General features: G+C 38.4%; 1 protein-coding gene across 1 annotated transcript in view; it reads left to right on the plus strand.

Annotated features, from left to right (window-relative positions):
• Positions 1–16,567, plus strand: part of ARSJ (arylsulfatase family member J) — a 72,721-nt gene extending 56,154 nt beyond the window's left edge. Inside the window, exon 2 of the mRNA XM_001503317.5 lies at positions 14,109–16,567. Within this exon, the coding sequence (XP_001503367.1) occupies positions 14,109–15,507 (1,399 nt within the window). The 3' untranslated portion in view covers positions 15,508–16,567. The remainder of the gene's footprint in view (positions 1–14,108) is intronic.
• Positions 16,568–26,501: the final 9,934 nt, after the last annotated feature.

Below are 26,501 nucleotides of genomic sequence, written 5' to 3' on the forward strand. Positions count from 1 at the left end.
CTTTTTAGTTCTCAGCTCCATTGTTTTATGGGATAGTAAAATAAACCTAATAACAAGGACAGGTAACAGAATTGCTAAGTTATTGATAAGCATGGGTCATACTGAACACTCCAATAACATACCGATAAATTACAGACCAAGCTATCTTGTCGATTAGTAGGTCAGAATCACTGGTTATTCCCTTAATATCGCTCCAATGATATTGTCATGAAGGATCTATTTTTGTTAACTTGTTTCTAATATAATTCTTTCTGAATATGACATCTAAGAACTACATTAGTATAGCTTCTGAATGTAATTTTTAGCTAATCATTACACTTTTGCATGCACTTTCCCTTATATTACTATAAAAATATCATTAAAATAATTTTGAGAATCTGTGTTTTGGGATCCTAGTAGAAAGACAGCTAAAACAACAGTTAACATAGCTTTTCAGGATTGCATGACAATTCAGGATGTTATAACACAAATCTTTAGAGGAGTTGGCTGGCAAAGCACAGCTCACCAAGACACGTGATTCCTCTTGATGGTACAGGAGAGGGGGCAGCAGGCACTAGGAGAAGCAGTATGGAAAAGAACAAGTTTTGCTGCCGTAAGTCTTGATGGTACTTTCTGGGAGCTTTCTCAGATACGGCTGTCAGCTGAGAAACGTATGATCAGTGAGAGGTATGCTTTCCCAGGGTCATACGTGCAGTATTCATGTGATATTTTGGAAACCTATCTGTTATGGTATGAGTAAAGAATAAGAAAAAAATTGGGTGGAATATCCCCCCTCTGGGAGATGAAATAAACATTAATTAATAATACTAAAGTGCTCCAAAGACAATTTTGGGGAACAAGTTTGTCTCTCCTGCTGAACTATATCAAGATGCATGTACTAAATTAATACTGGCAAGGATGACTCAGGCAACTAATAGATTGGCTGGTTTTTGTTTATAAGTCATTACAACTCAACATGCCGTAAATATTCCTGTAGATTCAACACCCATCCTTCTTTTTACAAACTATCTCCTTTCAGAATATTTCTTTTGTAAAACTAAAGCTAAGTAATTGGTAAACAACATGGGTCTCCCTAAAAAACAATGTAAATATTTCTTTGCATCCCTCATGGACATTTAAAGGAACTGACACAGGAGTCGAGTAAAAGGGGAAATAATGCAATTGCATGGGCTGACCTTCAGTCGACAATTGGAAATTCCCATCTGACTGCCAGGAAGAAACAGAACAGGCAGGAGACTGGTTCACAAGTCCGAGCTATGGTATCGTGCATTGTCTTGGTTTGGTTTTGGTCTCATCACGTGCACATAACAGTGCAGTGGGAAGAGGAGGACATGGAGTTGAAGAATGATGGAGAAGAAGGGCGTGAGAAGAGATGAGATGTAGTAATAATTAGTTATAACCAACATTTGTGTAAAAGTTTATAATTTACAATATGTTTTATATATTTTACTTCATATAATCCTGATTCAAAAAAAATCCTGTGGCATTGTTGTGTTGCTCTTACTAATATCTCTTTTAAAAATGAAGAGACAGGTTCAGGTTAAGTGGCTTGCTCAAGGCTTCACAGCCAGTAAGGAGCAGGATTTGAATCCATGCATTTTGATTCCTAGTATGGTGGGCTTTCCTCAATACCACCACATGGGCTGGACTGTTTCCACAGTAGATGCCAGAAGACTTCCTATGATGTCAAGCCAGTGGGCAGAATGTCCAGAGATAAAGTAACCTTCTACTAACCACCCCCACCACCAACCTGATTTCTAACAGATGTAAATTACACATTTTCCCACATGCCACCAGGCACTGGGTAGTTGCCCTCCAAAGGGATGTTAGACTGTGGATCCAACACTGACCACCAGGGACAAACCTTTTGCAGAAAATACGGTAGTCTCCTTGTATCCATGGTTTCGATTTTCGCAGTTTCAGTTACCCAGGGTCAACCACAGTCCAGAAAGACTAAATGGAAAATTCCAGAAATAAATAATTGATTAGTTTTGAATTGTCGTGTTCTGAGTAGCATGATGAAATCTGCCACCATCCTGCTCCATCCCACCCAGGACGTGAATCATCCCTTTGTCCAGCAGATCCATGCTGTATCTGATACCTGCCCGTCAGTCACTGAGTAGCATCTAGGTTATCAGACCAAGCGTCGAGGAGCTGTTATTTTACTTAATAATGGCCCCAAAGCACAAAAGTAGTGATGCTGGCAATTTGGATACGCCAAAGAGAAGCTTTAAAGTGCTTCCCTTAAGTGAAAGTTCTCAATTAGAAAAGAAAAAAAATTTTACGCTGAGGTTGCTAAAGTCTAGTAACTTTTTTTTTGGTCAGGAAGATTGACTTTGAGCTAACGTCTGTTGCCAATCTTCCCCTTTTTGCTTGAGGAAGATCGTCCCTGAGCTCACAGCCATGCCAGTCTTCCTCTATTTTGTACATGGGGCACTGCCACAGCGTGGCTGACCAGCAGTGTGTAGGTCCTCACCTAGGATCTGAACCCTCAAACCCTGGGCCACCAGAGCAGAGTGCATGAACTCAACTACTACACCACAGGGCTGGCCCCTACAGTAACTTTTATTACCTATATTGTTATAATTTTTCTATTTTATGATTAGGTATTGTTGCTAATCTCTTACTGTGCCTAATTTATAAACTTTATCATAGGTAAAAATGCATAGGAGAAAACACACTATATCTAAGGTTCGGTACTATTCGTGGTTTTAGGCATCCTCTGGGATTGGAACATTTTCTCTGCAGACAAAGGGGTACTACTGTACAGAAACTTGCCAGAACGAGTGTGAAATAGACACTGTGGTCCTTCTAGTTAGTGCCCTTTCCAGGCTATAGGCAGTGAGCCCTCTCCTGAAGAAAATGATCTGCCTGTGTAATGATTGCTTTCCACTTTACTAGTAATTTTGGGATAACTTTTCTGGAAAAAAATTATCTTTATCATAGAGAGAGAGCTGACCAACTGATTTCATATTCTGTGATGACAGAAAAGAGGAAACTACTTCACCTGCAGCCAGAGGGATCAAGGCGAACCATGATGCAGATGTGCTGGGGGCGGCAGAGTGGCGCGGCTTTCCGCCCGGGGGTGCGTTTCAAGGCATTAGATTTTTATCTGTCAGGGATCTTCAGGGCATATTTATTTTTATTTCCAGTTTTAAAAATTATTATTATTACCATTGTGAAATATTTTAAACATACTAAAATTTCTTCAGAATAATGCAACAAGTACTCTGGATATTTTTCTACACAAAGGAGAAAGTTGAATGAAAAGAATTATTTCATAAAATTAAGGCATCTGTAACACACTGCTGTACATGTGGATGAAACATGATCTATAATAATTATTAGGGCATGAGATACATTTTAATTTGCTAAATTTCTTTCATTTAAAGCTGCTTATAACTTCAACACTTCAGAATATAAGATATCAATTCCACATCCTTATCTGCCAGCACTAATTGCTTATTAATACTGCCATTTTAATAATAAATCCTAAGCTATTCAAAATAGTTCAATATCTGTATTCAGGATAGACCCAATAGTCATCATTGTTAGAATTAAGGAAAGTCACCAATAGAAGGTCAAAGTCGCAAATAGATTAGAAGTCCATGAATTTATCTTTTAGGAAAAGAATTGTTTAAAACATGTCAGTTGGTGCCTGTGTCCTATATCTAATGATGCCTGCATGAAAATGCATGGCTCTAACCTTGAGCATTTGGTCATACCAATTAATGCAGTTTTTACTCAGTCATTCTCTTTATCGTATTTGAGATTGCTTTATAACGTGGATTTTAAGACTTCCTTTGAAAATAATGCTAATAAACTGAAAGTGTAGTAAACCCAACTGTCCTGAGGAATAAACAAGTACATTCTTTTCTAAACTTTCCCTAAAACATAAAAATTATTCTGTATTTTTGATACTTACTATATCATATGTCCCACAGAGTTACTTTTCATAAGTTCCCACCATCCTTTCTGTTCACCCACAGTACAGTGCCTGGAACATTGCAGGTTTTTAATAAATGCCATTTTTATTAAATGGAATTTGCGGATTTTTCTGGAGACTGCCACCATTTTCTCTGCTAAGCCATCTTGAGTTTGTTTGTTTCCACATGGCTTGCAGCTAAGACATTGATGACTCCCACATGAGTCTGACTTGAAATACTTTTCCTATGTGTGGCTAACTTCAGGTGCAAAGATACTCAGTTATTTGAAAGATAATCTCTAATCATGGCTAAGAGGAAGTAATTCTGATCAAGAATGCAAGAGTTCGGCCCACCTTGTTGTTGGGCCAGTTCCTAGAGGAGCCATCTGGGGAGCATAAATGTCAAGCTCTTCATAATTTTTCTTTCCTCGAAGTAAGAACTACAAAGAAAATGTTGGACTTCTTAAACATGGCAGTCCTATTTCTAGAGGAATAACTAAATTATGGATTGATGCATATAGAGCAAAGTGAAAGATGACATTTCCAAATAATTGAAGGGATTTTTTCCCTAAGGAATCTATATCTTAAATTGGGAATCCTAACTAATATCTTAGGATATTGGTTAAGGATATTTTCCCTAACACATACACATCTTGTCTCTAGGGCAAAGTTGGTAACATGAAATGTGGTCCAATATTTAAGCTACTCTCTAGTCTACACCTCTAAGTACATTTTCTGTTTAGAATAGAGGAGATAACTGCACACTGTTTTAAAAAATTGATGTAATAATACTCTGTGGTAGTAGTGAGAATAGCAAGAAAAATAGAAATTTTATTTTGACAGTATGTGTACACTTTGCTTTATGGAATACATGTGTCCTTCAAACACTCTCTGTAAATTAAATAATTTCAAATGTATCTCTGGAGTTCCCTCTTAAATTTACTCTGTAAATAATTTTACAGATAAGAAATCCGTTAATCATATAAGTGAATGTTCACTTAGATGTTTGGTAGTCTTTAATTTATGTATTGAACTTTATTTTTCTTTAATAATAGAGTGTAGAAAGTATGGGTCTTCAAAAGGAATAATTCTAAAAGAGAAAGAGAACACCAAAAAAAAGAGTCAGGAGAAGATCCTCTAGTTGGGGACTAAACTTACTTTTTGATGGAAACTACCAAGAATTCACACCCACTATAGATGAGGTTAAAAAGAAAGTTTCCAGAAAGAAACCACTTAGCATGTGATTTGCAGCCGTGTGTCTAATGAGACCAGGAAAACTGTAATGAGGTAGCAAAAGCTTTGATGTCATAAATGTTAACATATTGTGCATGAGCAAGGCAATTGCAAGGACAAACAGCAACTCTGAGGACCAGGAAAGATTATTCGAAGGCAGGCATTTAAAAATTACTTGACAAGTTATCCTTTTGCTTGTGTGGTAAAAGGGGGCATTTTCTCTGGCTTTTAGGGGGTAATTACAGAATTCATTTAGCTCATCCCATCCCCTTTCTTCTGGTCTAAAGGTAGTCTCCTGAGTAGATGTCCCTACTAGAAAGAACATTCCTTGATGAGATGAACGAGCATTTCCATTCATTTAGCATTTAGATTTCTTTTTTCATTTTAAACTAATTAATCACCTTGGTAAAACTGGTTCCATATTAGTAAATTAGTCTGAGTAGAATAAGCTAGTTATTTTGAAAAGCAATCATCTAAATTTCATTTATATGTAAATTTGTAAAATGGAAATCGAAAGCTTCCTCTTCTCCCACAATTGTTATCTCCCTGGAAATAACCATGTCTAGCAGTTTGGTGTATATTTTTACATTTTTTTCTTTCTCTTTCTCTCTCAGTGAATACATACACACTTTAGTACATTCATTCATTCAAACAACATTTATTGATGTCTTGTTACGAGCCAAGTATGGTTTTAGGTGATGCAGATCCAGCAGCGAATAGTCCCTGCCCTCATGGAACTTACACATTTTTTATTATAAAAATGGAATAATGCAGTCGATACTCTGCCATGGCCAGATGTCTCGCACTCAACAATGCATCGTAAGCACTTCTCCACATCAGCACTTGGAGCTCTGCCATATTCATTTTTTTCCTTTTCCATCTCCATGTCTTGAAATAGTCTATGCTCACCATCTAGATGTTTTCACTTTCCATTTATGTCTCAACTCACTAAAATCTGGGCTTCTTCCCCCACCATTCCACTAAAATATAATTTATCAGGTCATACATGCTTATTGCCAAAGCCAGTTGGTGCTATTCAGCTCTCACCTTCTTTGGCTTCTCTGCAGTACATGATGCAGTCAACTCTGTAGAACTCCCCTCCACTACTGTAGATCCCACGGTCGCTCAGACTCTCTCACTGGTGCTCCTTGCTTCTCTTCTAGATGAGGGTATTTCCTGGGCTCCATCTTTGCCCCTCAGTCTCCATTCCATCTTTAGATAGTGTCTGTGCTCCCATGAACTCACCTCCCACCTGTATGCTAATGAGCCTCAAATCTTTATGTGATTTCATCCTGTACATCCCCAGATGGATATTGTACAGGTGCTTCCAACGAAATGCAGAGCAGGACTCATCATCTTCCCATCCATTCCTGTTCCTCTTCCTGGATTTCTTAACTTAGAGCAAAAAACTTCCTTTCACCCAGCCACCCAGACCAGACTTTTTGGACTCATTTTTAACATTCCCCTCTCCCATGCTCCCCATGTATAGTCTGTAATCCTATCAAATGTCCCTCTTTGTAATCTCTGATCTTCTCCTTTTCTTATCCACTCTGTCTACCCATCGCAGTTTGGACCATCAACTTTTATCTCTTACTTAGATTAGGGCAAATTCCCCACCTATGTCTTGTTCCACTCCAATCCAGCCTTCACATTACAACCAGAGTGATTTTTCTAATAGAAAAGTTTTATTATGTTATTCTGTTTTCCATAGTATTTCTGTGGCTTCCTATGAGCTCTACATCAAGTACAAAACCCTGAGTACAGCCGTATGCTGTAACATAGCTCGCCATAATTTGGTACCTACTTGTCTCTATCGTCTCATCTCCCATCAAGATACGTCTGAATCTCCGTTCTCATATTCTGAACTGTTGATCCACAGGGTGCCAGACTCTCTCTCTCTCCTTTTGCATTTGAACATTCCACTCCTCTTCCTGAAACACTCTCTTTGCCTTCCCTTCAACTCTCCCCATGGATGGCTTCTCCTCCCTCAAGAATCATCTCAGATTTTACTCCCTTGTGACTGTGCTTTTGTCTGTGTTGTTCCAGGTGTTAAATATCTGACTTTTCCCCACATTCAGCTAGATACTCCTACGAATGCACTCAGATCTTACATGGCCCCCTCTGAGAGCGTTTCCTGACCCGCTATGAGTGTTCATAGAATGCTGTGGTTGTCTTTGTTGAGGTTTTTATTCCTGTCACGATAATCTTCTAGTTGTTGTCTGTCTCTCATGCTACACTGTGTTCTTTGAAAGCAGGAACCATCTTACTCAACTTGTGACCCCCTAAGCTAGCAGTGTCTGGCTCATGGCAGGTGAATGGGTGTTCAATAAGTAATTCATTCTAAACCATGCCCAGTTTTTCATGGTGAAAACTGAAACATCACGAAAACATGAGATGAAAAACTAAGCATAGGCTTTTTATGACACCTTCCCCCACTTCCAGCTTCCACCAGAAGATATAATTATGCGAAAGACAAAATTAAGGCCTATAAATAGAGTTACAGTCTTTGAGACAAAAGAGTCTTTTGGAAGGAAGTGATAAAGGAACACCTTTCAGAATATGGAAAATTAGTTATGTTTTTCTAACTTATAAATATCTGAGTGACATTTGATTTGTAAACTACAGTCTCTTCTACCTGTTTCTTTCCCTTCAAAATATCAGGTCCTACTCCACTATTGGCTGGTTTGGTACTCTCTAGCCTCCTGGACTTTAGAGTCTGCATGGAATATTAGGATTCATATTTTCTCCTATAAGTATTTTGTACTTATAAGGGCACATTAAATATGTAACTGGATTAAAACAATAATATTGTATTAGACATCTTAGATGAAGGAGAACTCAAAAATAACTGCTACTACCCTCCCCCAGTGATATAAGTTAATATTTAAAAAGATTACAAAACTCTTTATGTATTCTAACACCAAGCCAAAAGGCCCACTTAGCTTTTTTCTTTTAAGTTGGCAGGAAAGTGAGAATAATGGCTATTGATTTTAACAGATTTGGCATTGACTCTCAACTTACAATTGTTCATATGGGATTTTCTTCACGTGGTAGCCAGATGGTGGCAAAAAAATCCACTAAATTTCAAAATTAGTTTTTTGGCCAACACGATGATAGCATTCAGAATATATGATGTAAAAAACCTATTTTTAAGCTTACTTTATATTATTCAAAGAAAGAAGCTAAATATTTATTGATGCATCATGGAAACTTCTTTATCAAATACCTGTACATATTATCCACTTGGTTTTGTAAAGCTGCTTGGAGGCGGCATGGAGTTCTCTATAGAGACGTTAAGATATAGTTCTTGACCCATGGATTCTTGTAGGTAGAAGGAACCTTAGAGGCCACCCAGTACTTCTTTTCCAATTCAGGTATATCTTTTATAGAATCCTTGGCAAGGGGGCATCCAGCCTATTTTGTTGGGTTTTGTTTCTTTTCTTTTCTTTTTACGAATTTTCTTTTTTTTGCATTGAGTTGAAATTTGCTTCCATGAAATGTTATCTGTTAGTCCTAATTGTATACTTTGGAATAAAACAGAGATCAGCTGGTCCATCCACTATTCACCAAATTATGAAAGCCACAAAGCTAAAAGTCATTCTTGAGTTTTCCCTTTGCCTCCCCAGCAACCCTCCCATCATTGACTTATTTATTCCTATCCTCTCTAAATCCAAAGCATACATTCGATCCATCTACTGACTTCCATTTTTACTGCCACCAGATGGTGGTCCAAGCCACCATCATCTTTGACCCAGACTACTCTAACAGTCCTCTAAACAATCTCTGTGTTTCAATTCTCACCTCTCTGCAATCTCCTTTCTGTACCAGTGGTCTCCAAATTGTAGTCCATACACCCTAGAGCAACACGGGATGATTCATTAGGATGCAAGAAGAAATACCAGAAATTATATTTGTATTTACTTTTATCTCATCTTTTTAAATTTCTATTTTGTGTACATTTTATAATGTTTATAAATTGGTACAATAGTTCACGTTTGTAATTTATAAGTAAATAAATGTATATATGTTGGAGGAACATGCTTAAATATTGAATGCTATATTCCAGATACATTCTGATTATCAGAGTGGTATTATTACTTCTCAGAATTTGCACACTGTGTTTATATAATGTAGGATCTGATTAGCATTTTAGCTCTCATTTTTCTCTTTTGCTTTTTATTAAATTCATAATCTGATATATCCAACTTCCCAGATCCGTTTACATAGTCTGAACTAACTAACCTATAAACAATTTATTTTTTTAACTAAAATGTAACATCTTCCATTTATCCCAATTAGGTTTTATTACACATTTTTAAAATGTTTTGAAACAATCTCATACTTATAGAAAAAATTTAAGTACAACACAAATAACATTTTTCCTGAACCATTTGAGAGTTAATTGCCAACCTGAAGCCCTTTCATCCTGTATATTTCCTACAAACAAAGATTTTCTCTTACATTAGCTACAAAACGACTATAAAAATCAGGAAATTAACATTGTTATTCCCATGTAATCCTCAGACCTCATTTAAATTTTGCCAGTTCTCCAAGTATGTCCTTTATTGTACCCATTCTAATTCAGAATTGTGTGTTTCATTTACTTGTCATGTCTCCTTAGTCTCTTTCAAATCTGAAAAGTTCCTGGTTCCTTCTTTGATTTACTTACCCTTGACACTTTTGAAGATTTTAGGCCAGTTATTTTCTAGAATGCTTCTCAGTTAGGGTTTGCCTCATGTTTACTTAGGATTAGATTCAGATTATGCATCTTCGGCTGGAATAACACAGAAACAGTGCTGCATTCTTATTGCATCCTATCTGGTGGCATATGATGTTGACTTGTCCCAATTTCTGATAATGTTAACTTTCATCATTTGATTAATATGGTGCTTATCAGGTGTTTCCACTGTATAGTTACTCTTTGTTTTGTGGGGAGATAACTTTGAGACTATCAATATCCCATTCCATACCAAACTTTTATTTACGTATTTACTTATATTAGTATGGACTCGGGGTTTCCTGTGTCATTCAGTGGGTATAATTTGTTACTTTCACTATTTATTTTGATGCTCACGTTGCCCCAGATTTGGCCAGTGAGAGCCCCTTCTTCAGGCTTCTGCATCTTTTTGACATGTTCCCTTCAATCTTTGAGCCCTTTCTTAACTTTCCATCCATAATTCATCCTCTTTGTTTCAACGACATTTCAGGTCACTTTGATTACTTTGAATCTTGATTATGGCACTATTCCCCCTAGATAGTAAGCATTTCTTCTATTTATTTATTCAAGTCATAGATAATAATCATCAATGAGCTGAGGCCAAAAAAAGGGCCCAGTTGTGCTGTTCCAGAAATTACCTTGCAGATCAGATATCCTCAAACACTTAATCAGGATTTTGTAGTATATTTTGAAGAATTATTTGATTGGTCTTGAAGTTAGTTGCTGCTGCCAAGTCGAAGTCACTATCAAACCAAAGACTCTACAAAGCTCTTGCCTAGATTCCAACCAGCTCCTTCCTGCAATAAAAGAATTTGTCAGCATTTGGTGCTGTTGTCCATGACTGACAGCACTGTCTCTATCCCCATCTGATCCCAGGGTTGACAGAAGTCATACCTTCAAGACACTCCCATTGCTGGTAGGATCTTTACTTCACACTTAGTGATACCAAGCTTTGGGGAGAGAAAGGGAAAACAAAATAAAACAAAAACTTAGTTCCCGGCACACTTTATACACTCAATAATATTGCTTAACAGAGCAAATTAATAAATACTGAAGATTAATCCAAATGAATTAATCCAAATTTTAAATGAGTCTAGCTGTTCAGTTAGCTGTCAGTGTACTATGGAAAAGTCTCCAAAGCCAAAAGTCTGGATTCCGGTGTGGAACCTCAAGACTCATGGCTGTGCAACATGAGAGAGCTATGAAATTACTCTGAGCATCAGTGTCTGTTGTTGCTGTTGCTGTTAGATGGAACTAATAAACGAACCCCCCGGCCGGCTCCACAGAGTTGTGGAAGCCAGAGAAGATCACGTAAATGAAATCTTTCTATATGGTATTAACTAGATTAAAGTGTGAGATTGTCAATCTTATCACCAGTCAATAGTGCTATTATACAGTTGATTTTCCGTTATTTTATGAGAAAAGAATCATGGGCAAATTTTGCAAATGCCCATTGGTTTTCCAAGTTATTTACCTAATACTGATCCTTTTTTAAAAAGAAAGTGAAGCTAACTTTTCAGGACTTTTCTTTTCTTTTTGACTGTACCTAATTTGTTCTTTTTGAAATGCCCACAAATCATCTACTTAAAAAACTAACCTCAAGTTTTTGCGGGATCACAATAAGCCTCACTATGTGGTTTATAAATCCTTCCTCTCTTTAATTAGGAAGTTAGAATAGATTCACTTCCCAAGACTGATGGCGTCTTTCCTCTGCTCCTTGATTTTTCGAGAAGTAGTGATATTAACTCTTACAGAGAATAGGGAGCATCAGGCTTAGGCCCTGTCGTTCAAGAACTAGTTTCCCCACCTGGTGGGGCAGGCTGGAGGAGTGGGGACATCTCTGTATCTCTATTCTCCCATCCATAAAATGGACATAAAGAATCCCGCATCTCACTGTTGTAATGAGGATTGAATGCCATAGTGCATGTGAAAGAGGGCCTACAAATTATAAAACTTTATATAAATATGTTAGTAACGCATGATTCAGAACCCTGGGATAAGGATCGTAAAGGCTATCGTTTATTGAATGGACTGTGCTGACCAGATTCTGTGCTCTCTTTTGATGCTCCAGCAACCCAATATATATCATTATCCCTATTTTACAGGTGTGGAAACTGAGGATCAGAGGGGTTAAGTACTGTCCAAAGTCACACAGCTAATAAGCAGAGGAGCAAATTCAAACCCAGGGCTGTCTGACCCTAAAACCAATACCCTTAACCCACGCCCCAAATTCTACCCCAAACTCCCTCCCATTTGGCCCCAGAAGCTTGAAATCATTTAATTAGGTGCTGCCCTGAAAATCTCTCTTCTGTAGGAGCTGCTGCCAAAACTTTCTGCTGTTGGTTCTAAATTTTCCAAAATGAAAACCATTCTACTCTCCGGAGAAGACAGAAACCGCATAGTTGATTAAAGGCTCTGAACTGTCTGATTGATCTGCCAGCCTTACACCATCTTCTGAAAGCCGCAGACCTCTTCTTTTGTACTCTTTTTTGTGTGCACATTTCCTGTATTTCACACTTTTCAAAAGCCTCAGTTCCTTTGCCTTTAGTTCTAGGTGAGAAAATGCCCAATTTAATTAGAAAGACTCGAATTGGTTAGCGGTTCCATACACTGAATCGATACTCCAGCCAAGTACATTTTCTGCGTAAGATAATTATTTAGTTAATAACACATGCCCATAAATCCTTCCCTAAATTCTTACCCATGTAGATATCTCTTTGTTAAAATTTCCTCAATGTTTGTATTGATTAGTGTTACCGATTTCTCCTGTCCTTCTACAAAATTAGTGGTTTCACAAGTAAAGGTTTTGGATCCTGAACCGGATCAAAAATTATCGAGGGCAATAACACCTTCCGAATTTGGTGCTAAATAATGCTTATGAAATGCTTATTTCTTTGGGGGCTTATTATGTTTTAAATTACCACCACTGTGATAATTGTGAAACTCTGACAGCTAAATGATCAGCAGAGTAGACAGGGCCCATCTGGATGCTGCTTGGCATTAGTGACCAGATATCTCGACAGCTACTAAAAACCATCAACACGTTACTGCGATGGATGCCTCAAAAGAGCTCACAGTTGCATTATGCTATCATTTGAACATTTAAAAATAAATTGAACTATTCACCCAAGGCACCTATAACACATTGGCCTTTCGGGTTAAATCAATTTGAAAAAAGTTTTGTATTTGACCTCGATATTACTCTTTGTAATTTGATTCCAAGAATATTTTCACATTTACCCTAACACTCTCTGCAACTTTCAGTTTCTCAGATTTCTATATTTTCTATTAAAAAGTCTTTTCGAACTTATATAATAAGTATAGAATCAAGTGCTTTTAAAATGTCATGAACTAATAGGCACATTTTGACCCAACTGAAAATTCACACTCTTGTGTGATAATAACCATTCTCTGGAAAAAAGCCCTTGGGAAAAGAACAGTGAGAGAAATTAACATTGACTCAATTTTAGTGTATAGAAAGTGTTAGGGTACCATGTTTTCTTAGACTATATTGTAAGTGAATGTCAGTTTTTTAAAAAGGAAACGCTGTGGGAAACATATGAAAGGATTCATTTCCTGCTATTCTGGGGAAAATGTAATCCTTTCTCAGCAGCAGCTAAAACATTTACTCTAAAATGGTTTTTCAACCATAATGTATTTGAGTCAGAAACATTCTCTTTCTCTTTACAGAGATCTAACAGGTTGGAGACTAATTATAAAATATTTTTGACAAACAGATTTTTGTATAATTTCTGCGTGTATTTTAGTACTTCAGAATTAGCTTGACATAAATGATCTCAGGAAATGATTTAGGAGCTAATGCGAGGTCCCTAGACTAAAAACAATAAAAATAATAATGACACTTTGAAATTTATATATCCTTTCTCTTATGTTAGTTTCCTAAGTCATATAACTAATTTTAGTTATAATTAATTTTAATCTTTTAAGATTAAAGTTTACTCAAATTAATTCCGTTACAAGAACTTTAAAAACACTTTGAGATAAATGATGAAATCTTAGTTTCAAAAGTCCTGATTTAGAGTTAAATGTATTTCGAAGGTTGGATATGAAGCTAATTAGGGAAAGACTTTTGAGTCAATAGTAGAAATGCTAAATTGGTCATATTTTATTTGGGTAAAGTTTCTCTTCATAGAAACATTATTTAAGAATCATTGTTTCATGTAGAATATCTTTGTTATCCTGCACTGACAACATTTTTACTCTTTCATCAAGGTATCAGATACACACCGGACTTCAGCATTCTATCATAAGACCCACCCAACCCAACTGCTTACCTCTGGACAATGCAACTCTACCTCAGAAGCTGAAGGAGGTTGGATATTCAACACACATGGTTGGAAAATGGCACTTGGGTTTTTACAGGAAAGAATGCATGCCCACCAAGAGAGGATTTGATACCTTTTTTGGTTCCCTCTTGGGAAGTGGTGATTACTATACACACTACAAATGTGACAGTCCCGGGATGTGTGGCTATGACTTGTATGAAAATGACAATGCTGCCTGGGACTATGACAATGGCATTTACTCCACACAGATGTACACTCAGAGAGTACAGCAAATCTTAGCTTCCCATGACCCCAGAAAGCCTATATTTTTATATATTGCCTACCAAGCTGTTCACTCACCGCTGCAAGCCCCTAGCAGGTATTTTGAACACTACAGATCCATCGTCAACATAAACAGGCGGAGGTATGCTGCCATGCTTTCCTGCTTAGATGAAGCAATCAACAATGTGACCCTGGCTCTAAAGACATATGGTTTCTACAACAACAGCATTATCATCTACTCTTCAGATAATGGCGGTCAACCCACTGCAGGAGGAAGTAACTGGCCTCTCAGAGGCAGCAAAGGAACATACTGGGAAGGGGGGATCCGGGCTGTTGGCTTCGTGCATAGCCCACTTCTGAAAAACAAGGGAACGGTGTGTAAGGAGCTTGTGCACATCACTGACTGGTACCCTACTCTGATTTCACTGGCCGAAGGACAGATTGATGAGGACATTCAACTGGATGGCTATGATATCTGGGAGACCATAAGCGAAGGCCTTCGTTCTCCCCGGGTGGATATTTTGCACAACATTGACCCCATTTATACCAAGGCGAAAAATGGCTCTTTGGCGGCAGGCTATGGGATCTGGAACACTGCGATCCAGTCAGCCATCAGGGTGCAGCACTGGAAACTGCTTACAGGAAACCCTGGGTACAGTGACTGGGTTCCCCCTCAGTCTTTCAGCAACCTGGGGCCAAATCGGTGGCACAACGAACGGATTACCTTGTCCACTGGCAAAAGTGTATGGCTTTTCAACATCACAGCTGACCCATATGAGAGAGTGGATCTATCTAACCGATATCCTGGAATCGTGAAGAAGCTCCTGCGGAGGCTCTCACAGTACAACAAAACTGCAGTGCCCGTCAGGTACCCCCCCAAAGACCCCAGAAGTAACCCTCGGCTCAATGGAGGAGTTTGGGGACCATGGTATAAAGAGGAAAACAAGAAGAAGAAACCAAGCAAAAAGAAGGCTGAGAAAAAGCAGAAGAAAAGTAAGACAAAGAAGAAAAAGCAGAAAACAGGCTTCTTTCTAAATTGCCCTTCAGGTGTTACTCGAGGATAAGTACCAATTTTTGACTGTCTGGGTAAACTTATGTCAATTCGTTCACCTGTTTTCTAGGGAAACAAGCAAATTAGGCTCCATAATATCACTGCCATAAGCATCAGACTTTTCATGCTGTGCCACTCCAGAGACTTCTGCCACGTGGTTGCCACATGGAAAACCGTTCTTGGTGCCAAAGGTGCTACTCTTGTGAGCCACACTTGTGAGGAGAATGGAGATGCTTATTTCTCTTGCTCCTTTATAGAAGGTGGTCAGGAATGAGTTCAACTGCTGTGCCTCAGTCCGTTGACCAAGCACTAGGCTTTAAATCATTACAAGGGACAATAACCTGCAATCGATGAACATGCTAATTGGATGGGTATTTACAGGGTAGTGTGATTAAAAACTACCTTTGATAAAATATAAAGACTGCCTCACCTCGAAGGCCTTGAAAAATACATTTTCTTAGTGAATTTTTGTATCTCTATCATATGACACTTGAGTTTTTAAATTAACTCTATTTCATGTATCATTTCCTTTCCTGTGAAAATAAGCTGTTTTTCTCACGTGTGAGCAGCTTGCACCTCATTTGATCATGCATGAGAGAATGGCAGATAAGAATGTTCGAGCACCATGCCAAAACATGAATGTAACGATTTTCTAAACACTTTAATAGAAAGACATTTCAGCATAAAGTATGTAATTTATTTTTACAGAAAAAATATTAATTATTTTGTTTTCATAAAAGTTATGCAAATGATTTTTAATTATTTTATTTTTATTTTCTACATACCATTAGAAGAATTTTATTTCATATCTTCAAGATTAACAAGCACTGTAATACTATGTTACTGTAATACTGTGTGAATTATAGACTATAAAACGAAAATCATTCAGAAAAAAGGGTAATCATTATTGTTTGACCATTATTTTGAATGTAATAAGATGAATATATTCCTTACAAATTACTTGGAAATTCAGTGTTTGTACAGAATTGAGAGACAACTTTATTGTTTCTATCATAAACACTTTATTTATGTATCTTAATTATTAAAATGACTTATTTTATGGCACTAGCAAATTTAGTGTGGCTTTTCTGATCTAACTTCTAGATAAAATTGTATTATTCATCTTAACAAACAAAACTCTTCACAAATAGGCAACTGAAGGTATGATTTGCTAACAACCATAGTAATATAACATGGAGTTTGCAAATAAGAGATGTTTCCACTTAGCTATTACATGGAGAAAGATGTTCTCTTGTTAATAAATAACATTTCTAATGATCCTACTCTTTAACAAAGTGGACATGGTGGGGAGATACAGAGAGAAGAAGATATGGATCCCACTTGGGGCAGTTAAAAGTCCAGTCTGGAACTCACACATGCAAACATGGTGAGGAGGATTAAAAGAGTGAGATTTGTAATGACAGGTGTCATGGGTCATCAAGGAGGATAGATGGATGTGGTTCGCGCCGCCCTGGCGTTTTCTTTAAAGTGCCCTCTCCTAACTCAGAGGCCTCTAAGCTCATAGTTTACCCTTGAAAACTCACAGAGACCAGGAGCTGTGGCATGTGAAGTGACACCTGTGATAACAAAATGTGTGTGGCAGCATTCTGTTAGATACGTTTGTATCAGAATTCGCAGGACTGCCTCTCACAGTTTATAGAAATCTATACAAGAATCTATAGACCATACTGAAATTACTAACATGGACAAAATGATAAAAAATTGTAATTTTAACATTTCACTTCTAGACTATATCTTTCCATTCATTATATAGGATAAAGTACTGCATCTTGAGTTTGTGTTTTGTTGACTGTATATTTAAATAGCCTTAAAAATCAAAGGCTTATTGTCAGTGTTGTTTTTCCTTTCTTAGTGGCACATAGAATAATGATGTGGCTACAATAGATGGTATCTTATAATTCAAAAAATAGAGTTACCATTACATTACAAAAGAGTTCTGAGGAAAAATAAGTTTGGGAAATGTGGAATTAAAGGGGTCACTCTAACGCAGACTTTCTTAGAGTTTTGAAAATCCTAGTTTGCCTTGTAAGTCTCTAACAGAAGGAAATTTTTAGATGGTATTTTCCAGTTTATTTCATCATGAAACCCTTCTTTATAGCTCATTGCACAGGACTAGGGTTCTGTGGAAGTGACTTTGAAAATTGCTGGTGTAAATGTAGAATCTTCTAGAAGTCTCAGCAAGACAAAAAAGGAGCAAAGAGGCAAATTAGGATTATGAAAATTAACTCACATTTGAACACAGTAGGCATTATGTAATATGCTGTGATTTTTAAATTCTCTATAAATGACCATAGCTTTCTCGATGAAAATAAATTAGCCCACAGCCTTTACCTGGAAGTGGCTTCACGGATGTTGTTCACTGTTTCAAAAAGAATACCTGCCACCTGCACATGATGCTGGGTAGACTGCGATTTGAGAGAGGTGTGTGTCTTGCCCTTGTGAAACTGAGATCTAACTCAGTAGTCATGTATAAATAACGAACAAGAATGTTTCCAAAATGCTGTCAGCAAATGACTAGGTTTTTCAAGATGTCCAGGAAGGAAAATACTGTGCACTCGACGTTTACGCCCTGATCATTAAAACTATGTGAATATTGGGCATTTATCCTCAGGTGTCATTCTCCTAAACTGTGATTCTCAGGCTGCATTTCTAGAGCTGTCTGTGGCTCTTTCCAGTGTAAAATGCACCTCTTTTAAAACCTCTGATCCTTTTGTTATGGTAACAAAGGAAACTTCTGGATTGAAAAATAAGTATCCCATTTGCTTTGTCAGAAAATAACTTGTGGATAGGACTATGTGTCTTGGAAGAGAAAGGATATAAAACATTTTATTCAAATAAAAAACAAACCAACAAAACTTTGCAGTGCCTTTCGGTGGCCGAAAACAGGCACCCAGGTCTGTCAGACCTGTCTAAACGACTTGTTTCATCTGTACTTACACACTCTTTCATTGCTTCTTTAAAAATTGAGTAAATGTTACAGTTCTCTTGACCAGGTCTCTTTAAAAATTTTTAAGAATAGAGGAGAAACTGTGCCATTGATAGTCGATAAAGTATACAGTTAGTACATTTCAATATTTGATATTTCAAGATACATGAATTTGGCATCAGGAATAACTTCCTAAGCATTTTATTCATGGGAGAATTGAGCACACAAATTGTGAATTTGTCAGTAGCAATCAGAAAGTGTGTTGTTGGCAGGAATAAGCTGGCTTGTCAAAAGTAGCAAATAAAATTCCTATGTTATAAATTAATAACTTCATTGTTCCCTCTTAGGGAAAATTACTTATTAAAATTCATTAATTCATTCAACAAATAATTATTAAATCCTAGTACTTGTCAGGCCATGTTCCAGATGCTTGGGATGCATCAATGAACAAAATAGATAAAAATTCTTACCCATGTGCAGGTTGTGTGCTAGCTGAGTTAGGCAGACAGTAAATAGTCAACGTAACTAATTAGTGCATTATATACACTATAAAATAGCATGAGGGAGAAAGAGTAGATCAGGGTAAGAGGAGGACTCATTCAAGGCCAAGTGTATCCATCCACTCATTCAACGTTTATTAAGTGCCACATGTAATGACACACGCTGGATATGGTGACAGGTAACATGGAACAGGGTCCTGCCTTCAGGTCGTGTACATCCCCTGGGGGACACAGCCACAAATCAATAACCAAACACCCTCCTCTCCCCCACCTTTCTTTCCTCCTTGATCTTTCTCCACAGCACTATATTTCATATTTCATTTACACACTTTCTTGATTCTGTCGCCAGAGGATAGGCTTCTTCAGAAAAGTGATTCATGTCTGCTGTTTACATCTGCATTGCCAGGATATACAACAACGCCTGGCTCATAGTCAACCCTTGATATATATTGGTTGAATGAATAAATAAAATAATAACATAAAATAAAATATCCATATATTCAGATATTTGCCGGATTTCCATTTTCCATATCTTACATAAGATTTCACAGTTGAAAATAGAATTAATCATCCTTAGTAACTTTCTTCATAATAATAGGAATGATGTGAAATGCAGACATTTCTAACACTATAAAAAATGTCTAATAATTTATAGTTATAGGAACAGAATGTTATAGCAAAAGCCAAGTAAAAATCACACAAAATTAAGAGCAAATTTTATCTATACAAACTTTATTGCCCAACAGGGTAGAACACGATTATTCTAACACTGCTTTGAATACTACAGAATACATTCACTTAAATGAGAGTTTCCAGAAAGGAGAGATGGAGGCTTAAATTGTGAATAATTCTTTGTAGCAAGTTGTGAAAGGGAAAAATATAAATAGCAAATAAACCTCTGTCTTCATAGAATTATGAAGCCACATGGACTGCACCTCACATGCTTGGGTATTTTATTACAAAGCTCTCCCACTTGGCAGGCAGGAATTCTGCTTCTTTAAAGATACGACTTTCTTAAGCATTTTATTGGTTGTAGCATCTCCGTGAAGTCCATTGATTTGTCAGCTCTGGCATTATTAAACACAGGACAGCAGAATGTGGTCCTTGGGGGTTAGGCAGACAAACATATTTACCTGAGGTTCCATTTCACATCTATGATTTGAAATTTCCTTCCTCTCAAATTTGCTACAATCCCATAATATTCTTGGTCAACTGATTTATGCTATTTTGTGTAAAATCAATCCCAACAATTGAAAATGAGCAAGAGAATAGGCTCATTGGAAATGTTGAAATATTCACTCTTGGCAAAAACTCTGTAGCTGATCATTATAAAAGAGGAACATCTTATGTCATGAATCAAAGTAAAATTTGTCCTTCAGAATAAAAATCCAAAAACAATTTTCAATATGACATATTAATCTCTCTAGAAACAATACTTTAAGAATTAACGTTCCTTCAGCCTTGAGAGCTATGAATGACCGCCGAATACTTTCACTTGAATTTGTAAATCCTAAACAACTATGAGAAAAAAGTTTTCTATGACCAAGGTTAAAAAAACCCCCACAAAACCTTGATTTTATTTAGTATCTGAAACTGTATTTTCTCCTGTCCTCATCACCAGAACATCCAGAGACTCCTTTTCAGCACAAGTAACAGCACAGCTCATCAGTCATGGAGACTCATTCTGTCTCAAATCCATGTCCTGCTAACATTTCTCTATTTTTAGCTTTTCTTGACTGACATAATCAATCCCCTCTAGCACCTGGGAGGGAGGGAATTACAAGCATTTACCATCTACTTAATTTCTACTATGCATTCAGACTTAGTAGCAACAAGACATGGGAGTTCAGAGTGGGTCACCTCAAAACATGTCACCTTGGCATATTGATTATCTTTAGTTAAAGACACTTGAGAAGCAACAGGTGCAAGAAGGGCACTCTGACCTTCCTTTGTCTTCCTGAAAGCAGGACATAAACCTCCCGTGTGAAAGGTGCCCTCCTTGTGCCAGGAGGAAGGAAGACATTCCTATCACCAGAGAAGGGGAGTCGAGGCTGAGAGAATCCGTACAAACTTGTTAACTAACCCTCATCTTTCTAGTCTCTTTTCCACAATTCACTGCCCTTGCCCAAACCTCTTTGTCTTGTCACGTTCTCAGAATTTACTACCCTTTGTCCAACCTCACACATAAGCGTTCAGCTCTAACTGCTTCTTTGTGTTTACATTTTCCTGTGAAGGCGGCCACGTACATGTAAAATTAAAATATACAGGCTTTTTATTACACTTGTTTTTCTTTTCTTCAGGTTTTGCTTAAAGCCCTAAGAGTTAATTTAGCATTTCAAAGGTTGCAGTCATAGCTGCCAGGGTAAGCTATTACCTCCCAGCTGGAGAGGTGGCTGCGGAGACAGTCAGACCAGGTGAGGGGATGAGTGGAGGTTTCCCCCTTATTTTCGGCTGTGGCTCCATGCCTGCGCTCTTCTCAGCATCTGGGCTGTGGCCGGGCTGTTTCTTTCTGTCCTCTCACCCACAGCCATGGCTCCACATTTTACCTTCTGGGCACCTTTATCATCCATTTCTGAGTCTCACACCCCTCCCTCCACTGAACTAGGCACATAGATACCTGTGTCCCCCAGATTATTAACATCTGAATCCCTCCCGTCCTGAAGTCCCAGGCATGAAGGGACAGGTGTGTAGAGCCACCCCAGTCCCTGGAAACAAGAAGCCCTGAGCCCCACCCCTAAACCTTAAGGCAGCCGAGATCAGGGTGGAAGGGGAGTGAGGGACCTGGGGAAGCAGATGAAGTGTGTCCACAGGAATAAGTGAGTGTCATCTCCCTTCAGGTTCAAGGCCCTTAGCGGCTGCAGTGCCCAAAGCCTGCCTTCAGCTTGGGGAACCAATTAATGCTTCCTCCTGTCCGGAGGAGAGGGCAAGGAGCAAAGTCACTTCTACTGTTTTGGCCTACCCAAAGCCCACCTTTGGGAACTCCTGCTCTTTCTCATCTAGCACAGAGGGGAGAGCAACAGCGACGTCACATTCTCTACCCACCCACAGCCTAATTTGGGGACTTCCTGGACCCTTTCCTCCCGGGCCTGGACAAGAAAGCAAAAACCAAAAGCACCATTTGGGCTGCTTGTTCCAATCCTACTCTGTGTCCTCAGCCAACAGATGTCTTCCAGTCCTTTCCACACATCAGCTACTGGTCTCTGTTGACTTCTCTCAAATCCTGTGAGTCAGCCTATGGGGTTCTCCCCTGTCTCTTCCAGCAAACCTTGTTTCAAACAGGATCTCATCCTTGTCAACAAAATTAATACATTTTTACTTTGTGTATTTCTTCATTGTTATCCTGAAAGCAGCCAGGAAGTGGCTGGAGCAGAGATCAGCATCATTAATGTTACTTACTAAGTGACTTCACCAATTTCCCAGAGGTGACACAATGAGAGCCACATGTTTAGGACTGCATGCCTAGGAGTGTCTCACAGGAGGGGAACCCTGAAATTATGAATCTGGGGTTTTATATAGAAACAGGATAGCTCCTTTTCCCTCCTCCATTCCTGAGAGAGAAAGAAATCTTTGCTCCCTAGTGTTTTACATCCTTCATAAATGAATGTAAATGAATTCTCTCAGGAAGACAGACGGGAAGTGTGTACCCCAAGTGCAGAGCATTTGGCTCTGAAAGATGCAAGTTTCAACACCCTTTGAGTGCAGGTCGTTCCAGGTCTAACAGCTTTTAACTTCCGATGCTTGTGGCTTAACATAGGTGTCAGTAACGTTTTCTTAGAAAGCCCTAACTGTGTAGAACCATGAAAATATTCACTTCCTGACACAGATCAGTGGCTGCCTGTGGCTAGGGGTTGGAGTGGGTATTGACAACAAACAGGTATGAGGGACACTTCAGGAGTGAAGTATTTTAAAACTGAATGTGGGGATGATTTTACAACTGCATAATGTACTACAACTCAGTGAACTGTATACTTGCCATGAAAAAATTCTGTGGTACGTAAATTATGCCTGAACAAAGCTATTAAATGCAAGCCACAGATTGAGAGAATTATTTATAATAACTAGAACTTAACAAAAGATCAGTTTCCAGAATATATCATGATCTCCTACAAATCAAAAGAAAAAAACAGAACGGTCCCTCACAAAAGATGACACCGAAATTGCCAAAAAATATATGAAAATGTGCTCAAAGTCATTAGGCATTCAGGAAACACAAATTAAATTCATAATGCTGTAGCACTACAGACCCACTGGAAGGCTAAAATGAAAAAGAGAAAACCACGTGTTGGTGAGTAGGAGGAACGTCGGGGTAAGAGTGTTGCTGAGGTGTAAATTGGTGTGACTGTGTTAGAAAACTGTGTGGTTGTATCAATGAAAATTGAACATACACATCCCCATGACCCAGGTGTTTCACTCCCAGGTACGTACCGAAGAGAAACATTTATAGCTCTTCACCAAAAGTCACACAAAGGAATAGTCATAGTAGCACTCTTTACAGCACCCCAAATATCTACCAGTGGTAGAATGCATAACTAAATTGTGGTATACACACTCATAAAAAGGAAAACACTCTGTTCTTCCACTCTACTCTCCCCAATACTTCTGACATCAGATGTGTAGGGTTTTCCACACCAAGCAACACTCCAATTCTTGATGGACGCCACCTGGGCATTCTACGTTTTAACTCAGTTCTGACGCAAACTGCCTGGAGTTAGCACAGATCCCACAGGTGAAGGGCTTAGTTCGACAAGACTGCCCCACCCCCGACTTCTGACGCCAATCACAAGTCCAGGCCTCCCGTAGTACCTCTGGCCAACAAGCTGTAAATCGAGGATTCCCATAACTCCCTCTTCAGGTTCAATAATTTGCTAGAAGGGCTCATAGAACTCAGAAAAACAGTTTACTTATTAGATTAATGGTTTATTATAAAAGGATACAACTCAGGAATAGCCAAATGGAAAAGATGCAAAGGGCAAGGTGTGAGGAAGGGACACAAAGCTTGCATGCCCTCTCCTGCTAGCCACACCAGCCAGCACCTCCTTGTGTTCAGCAGCCCATAAGCTCTCTGAATCCCTTAGGGCTTTTTATGGAGGCTTCATTTCATAAACATGATCGGTGAAATCATGGGCCACTGATGATTAACTCAAACTCCAGCCCCTCTCCCCTCCTCAAGGTCAGGAGGTGGGGCTGAAAGTTCCTCTAATCACATGGTTGGTTCCCCTGGCAACCAGCCCCCATCCTTAGGGGCCTTCCAAAAGTCACCTCATTAACATAAATTTAGATGTGGTGGAAAGGGATTTGCTGTGAATGAGAAAAGACACTCTTTCACCTTTATCACTCCAGAGCTATTTCAAGAGGCAGGAACTAAAACCAGATATTACAACAAAAGATATCCTGAAAGCATAAGGCTCTTATCACTTAGGAAATTACAAGGGTTTGAGAAGTTCTGGCCAGAAGCTGGTAGGAAAACCAAAATATGTATTTCTTATCAAAACACAATATCACATTCATATAATGGAGTGTTATCCCGTACAGGGAGAAGTGTTGGGAGATTCCTGGAAGGGGTACAGGTGGGTCTTCTGCAGTTTGGTTAATATTTTATCTCGGTGCTGCTGATGGGAGTATGTTCACTTTTTAAAAATTCATTGAGCTACCCACCTAAGGTTTGTCTACTTTTATGCATTTTGTTATACTTCTCACCAACCCCACCACCACCAGAGTCTACCATATATATAATAGGCAAGTCTACTGTGTGCTTACCCGGGGACACAGTAATTTCACTCCCAGATATTTACCCAAATCTAGTGATAAAACTAATAGGTACCTAAGCAGAGTGTGAAAATAAATGAAGGAAATCTCATTCAACATGGAGTCAGGAAGCCCTGAAGGGGGAGCTCTCAGCAGGTGCCTTCTGTCTCAGCTTCCTTTACATTCCAGGGCAGGAGGAATCTTACTTTACCTGCCTGGGCAGGAGGAAGGAAGACCCCCTTGCCCAGCAACAACCCAGCCAATGAGAAGCCACCGCTACTCAGCCAATGAGAAGTCATCACAACCTGAAACTCTTGCTCTCCTCCTCCAATGGACTTTTGTTCAAAACAGCCCCTCCCAACTTCTTTTCCTCTGTAAAAGCAAGCCCTTCTCCTCTGTTCTCTGGACTAGCCTATGGTATTCCACAGTTTGCATTTCCCAAATTGCAATTCCTCAGTCATTCCCAATAAACTCACTTTTTTCTTAAATAAAATTGCTCTTGCTCTGTTTAAGGTTGACAAGAGTGTCTTGCACATTGTAGTTTTCAATTAAAGTTGAACACGGAAAAAAATGGCCTAATATACTCACCTAATATTTTAATCATTTTTTTTGGCATGTTAACCTCCATGTGGAAGTTAGTGCGACCTAAATAAGCATTGCCCCATTACACGTTATAGATGACTGGCACCAGGGGTCAGGCCAGCAGGTGTCTTTCAGCTGGTTGAAGCTGTATGTAACTAATGTAACTTAACGGCTAGGCCACAGTGCTGACCCACTATAATTTTTAATTACTCAAATCCAATTCCTGGTGCCGGCCCCGTGCTGCAGCAGTTAAGTTCACACGTTCTGCTTCTCAGCAGCCTGGGGTTCGCTGGTTCAGATTCCGGATGCGGACCTAGCACCGCTTGGCAAAAGCCATGCTGTGGTAGGCATCCCGCATATAAAGTAGAGGAAGATGGGCATGGATGTTAGCTCAGGGCCAGTCTTCCTCAGCAAAAAGAGAGGGATTGGTAGTGGTTAGCTCAGGGCTAATCTTCCTCAAAAAAAAAAAAAAATCCAATTTCTTTAAAATTAAATCATGAAACTGAGACAATGTGAATAATCATATTGAATGGTAAGTACAATCAAATCTGTATATGCTTTTATTTCACAATTGATTCATATCACATAATCACAGTTCGAACTCAATTCCAATCAAAATTACTAATAAATATAAATTTGAAGTTAAAAGCCATGGGTCCTGCATATATAACTTTCTGATTATATGACGCTCTACTGAGAAAACATGAAGTCCTCTTAAATCCCTCTCTATTGTTCCTGCCTTTCCATTCTTCTATTTCTCTGCCCTGCTCCTCCAACCCCACCGCTATTTATTCTGCTTATTTGTCTATCCTTCACTCCTCTTTGGCTCTTTTCTCTTTCTCATCCTTATCTTTCCTTCCCTCTCTTTCAATAAATATAATCTGTTCAATCTCTCTAAAAACTAACCCAATGTAGTTATTGAAATTTAATACTATTTTCTATTAGTTCTGTGCACCTACCTTTAAAAAAATTTGAGCAAACTTTCATATTAGGATGCATTGTACCAAATAGCCACATATATTCCAACCTAATATAAGAATGATAAGGATTATTGATTGAAAGTTAGTATTTTTACCTACCTTCAAAGACAGTGATTATCTTTCAACAATAGATAACTTTATTTACTATTGCTAGATTTATAAGTATCTTTGTTAATATATCCATATGTTAAATTATAATCACATGTTTGCTTGACTTATGGTTCCCAGAACTAATTACATCTGTTACCGGGTA

This window comes from Equus caballus, chromosome 2 (assembly GCF_041296265.1).
Source record: "Equus caballus isolate H_3958 breed thoroughbred chromosome 2, TB-T2T, whole genome shotgun sequence".
NCBI classification, from domain to species: Eukaryota; Metazoa; Chordata; class Mammalia; order Perissodactyla; family Equidae; genus Equus; species Equus caballus.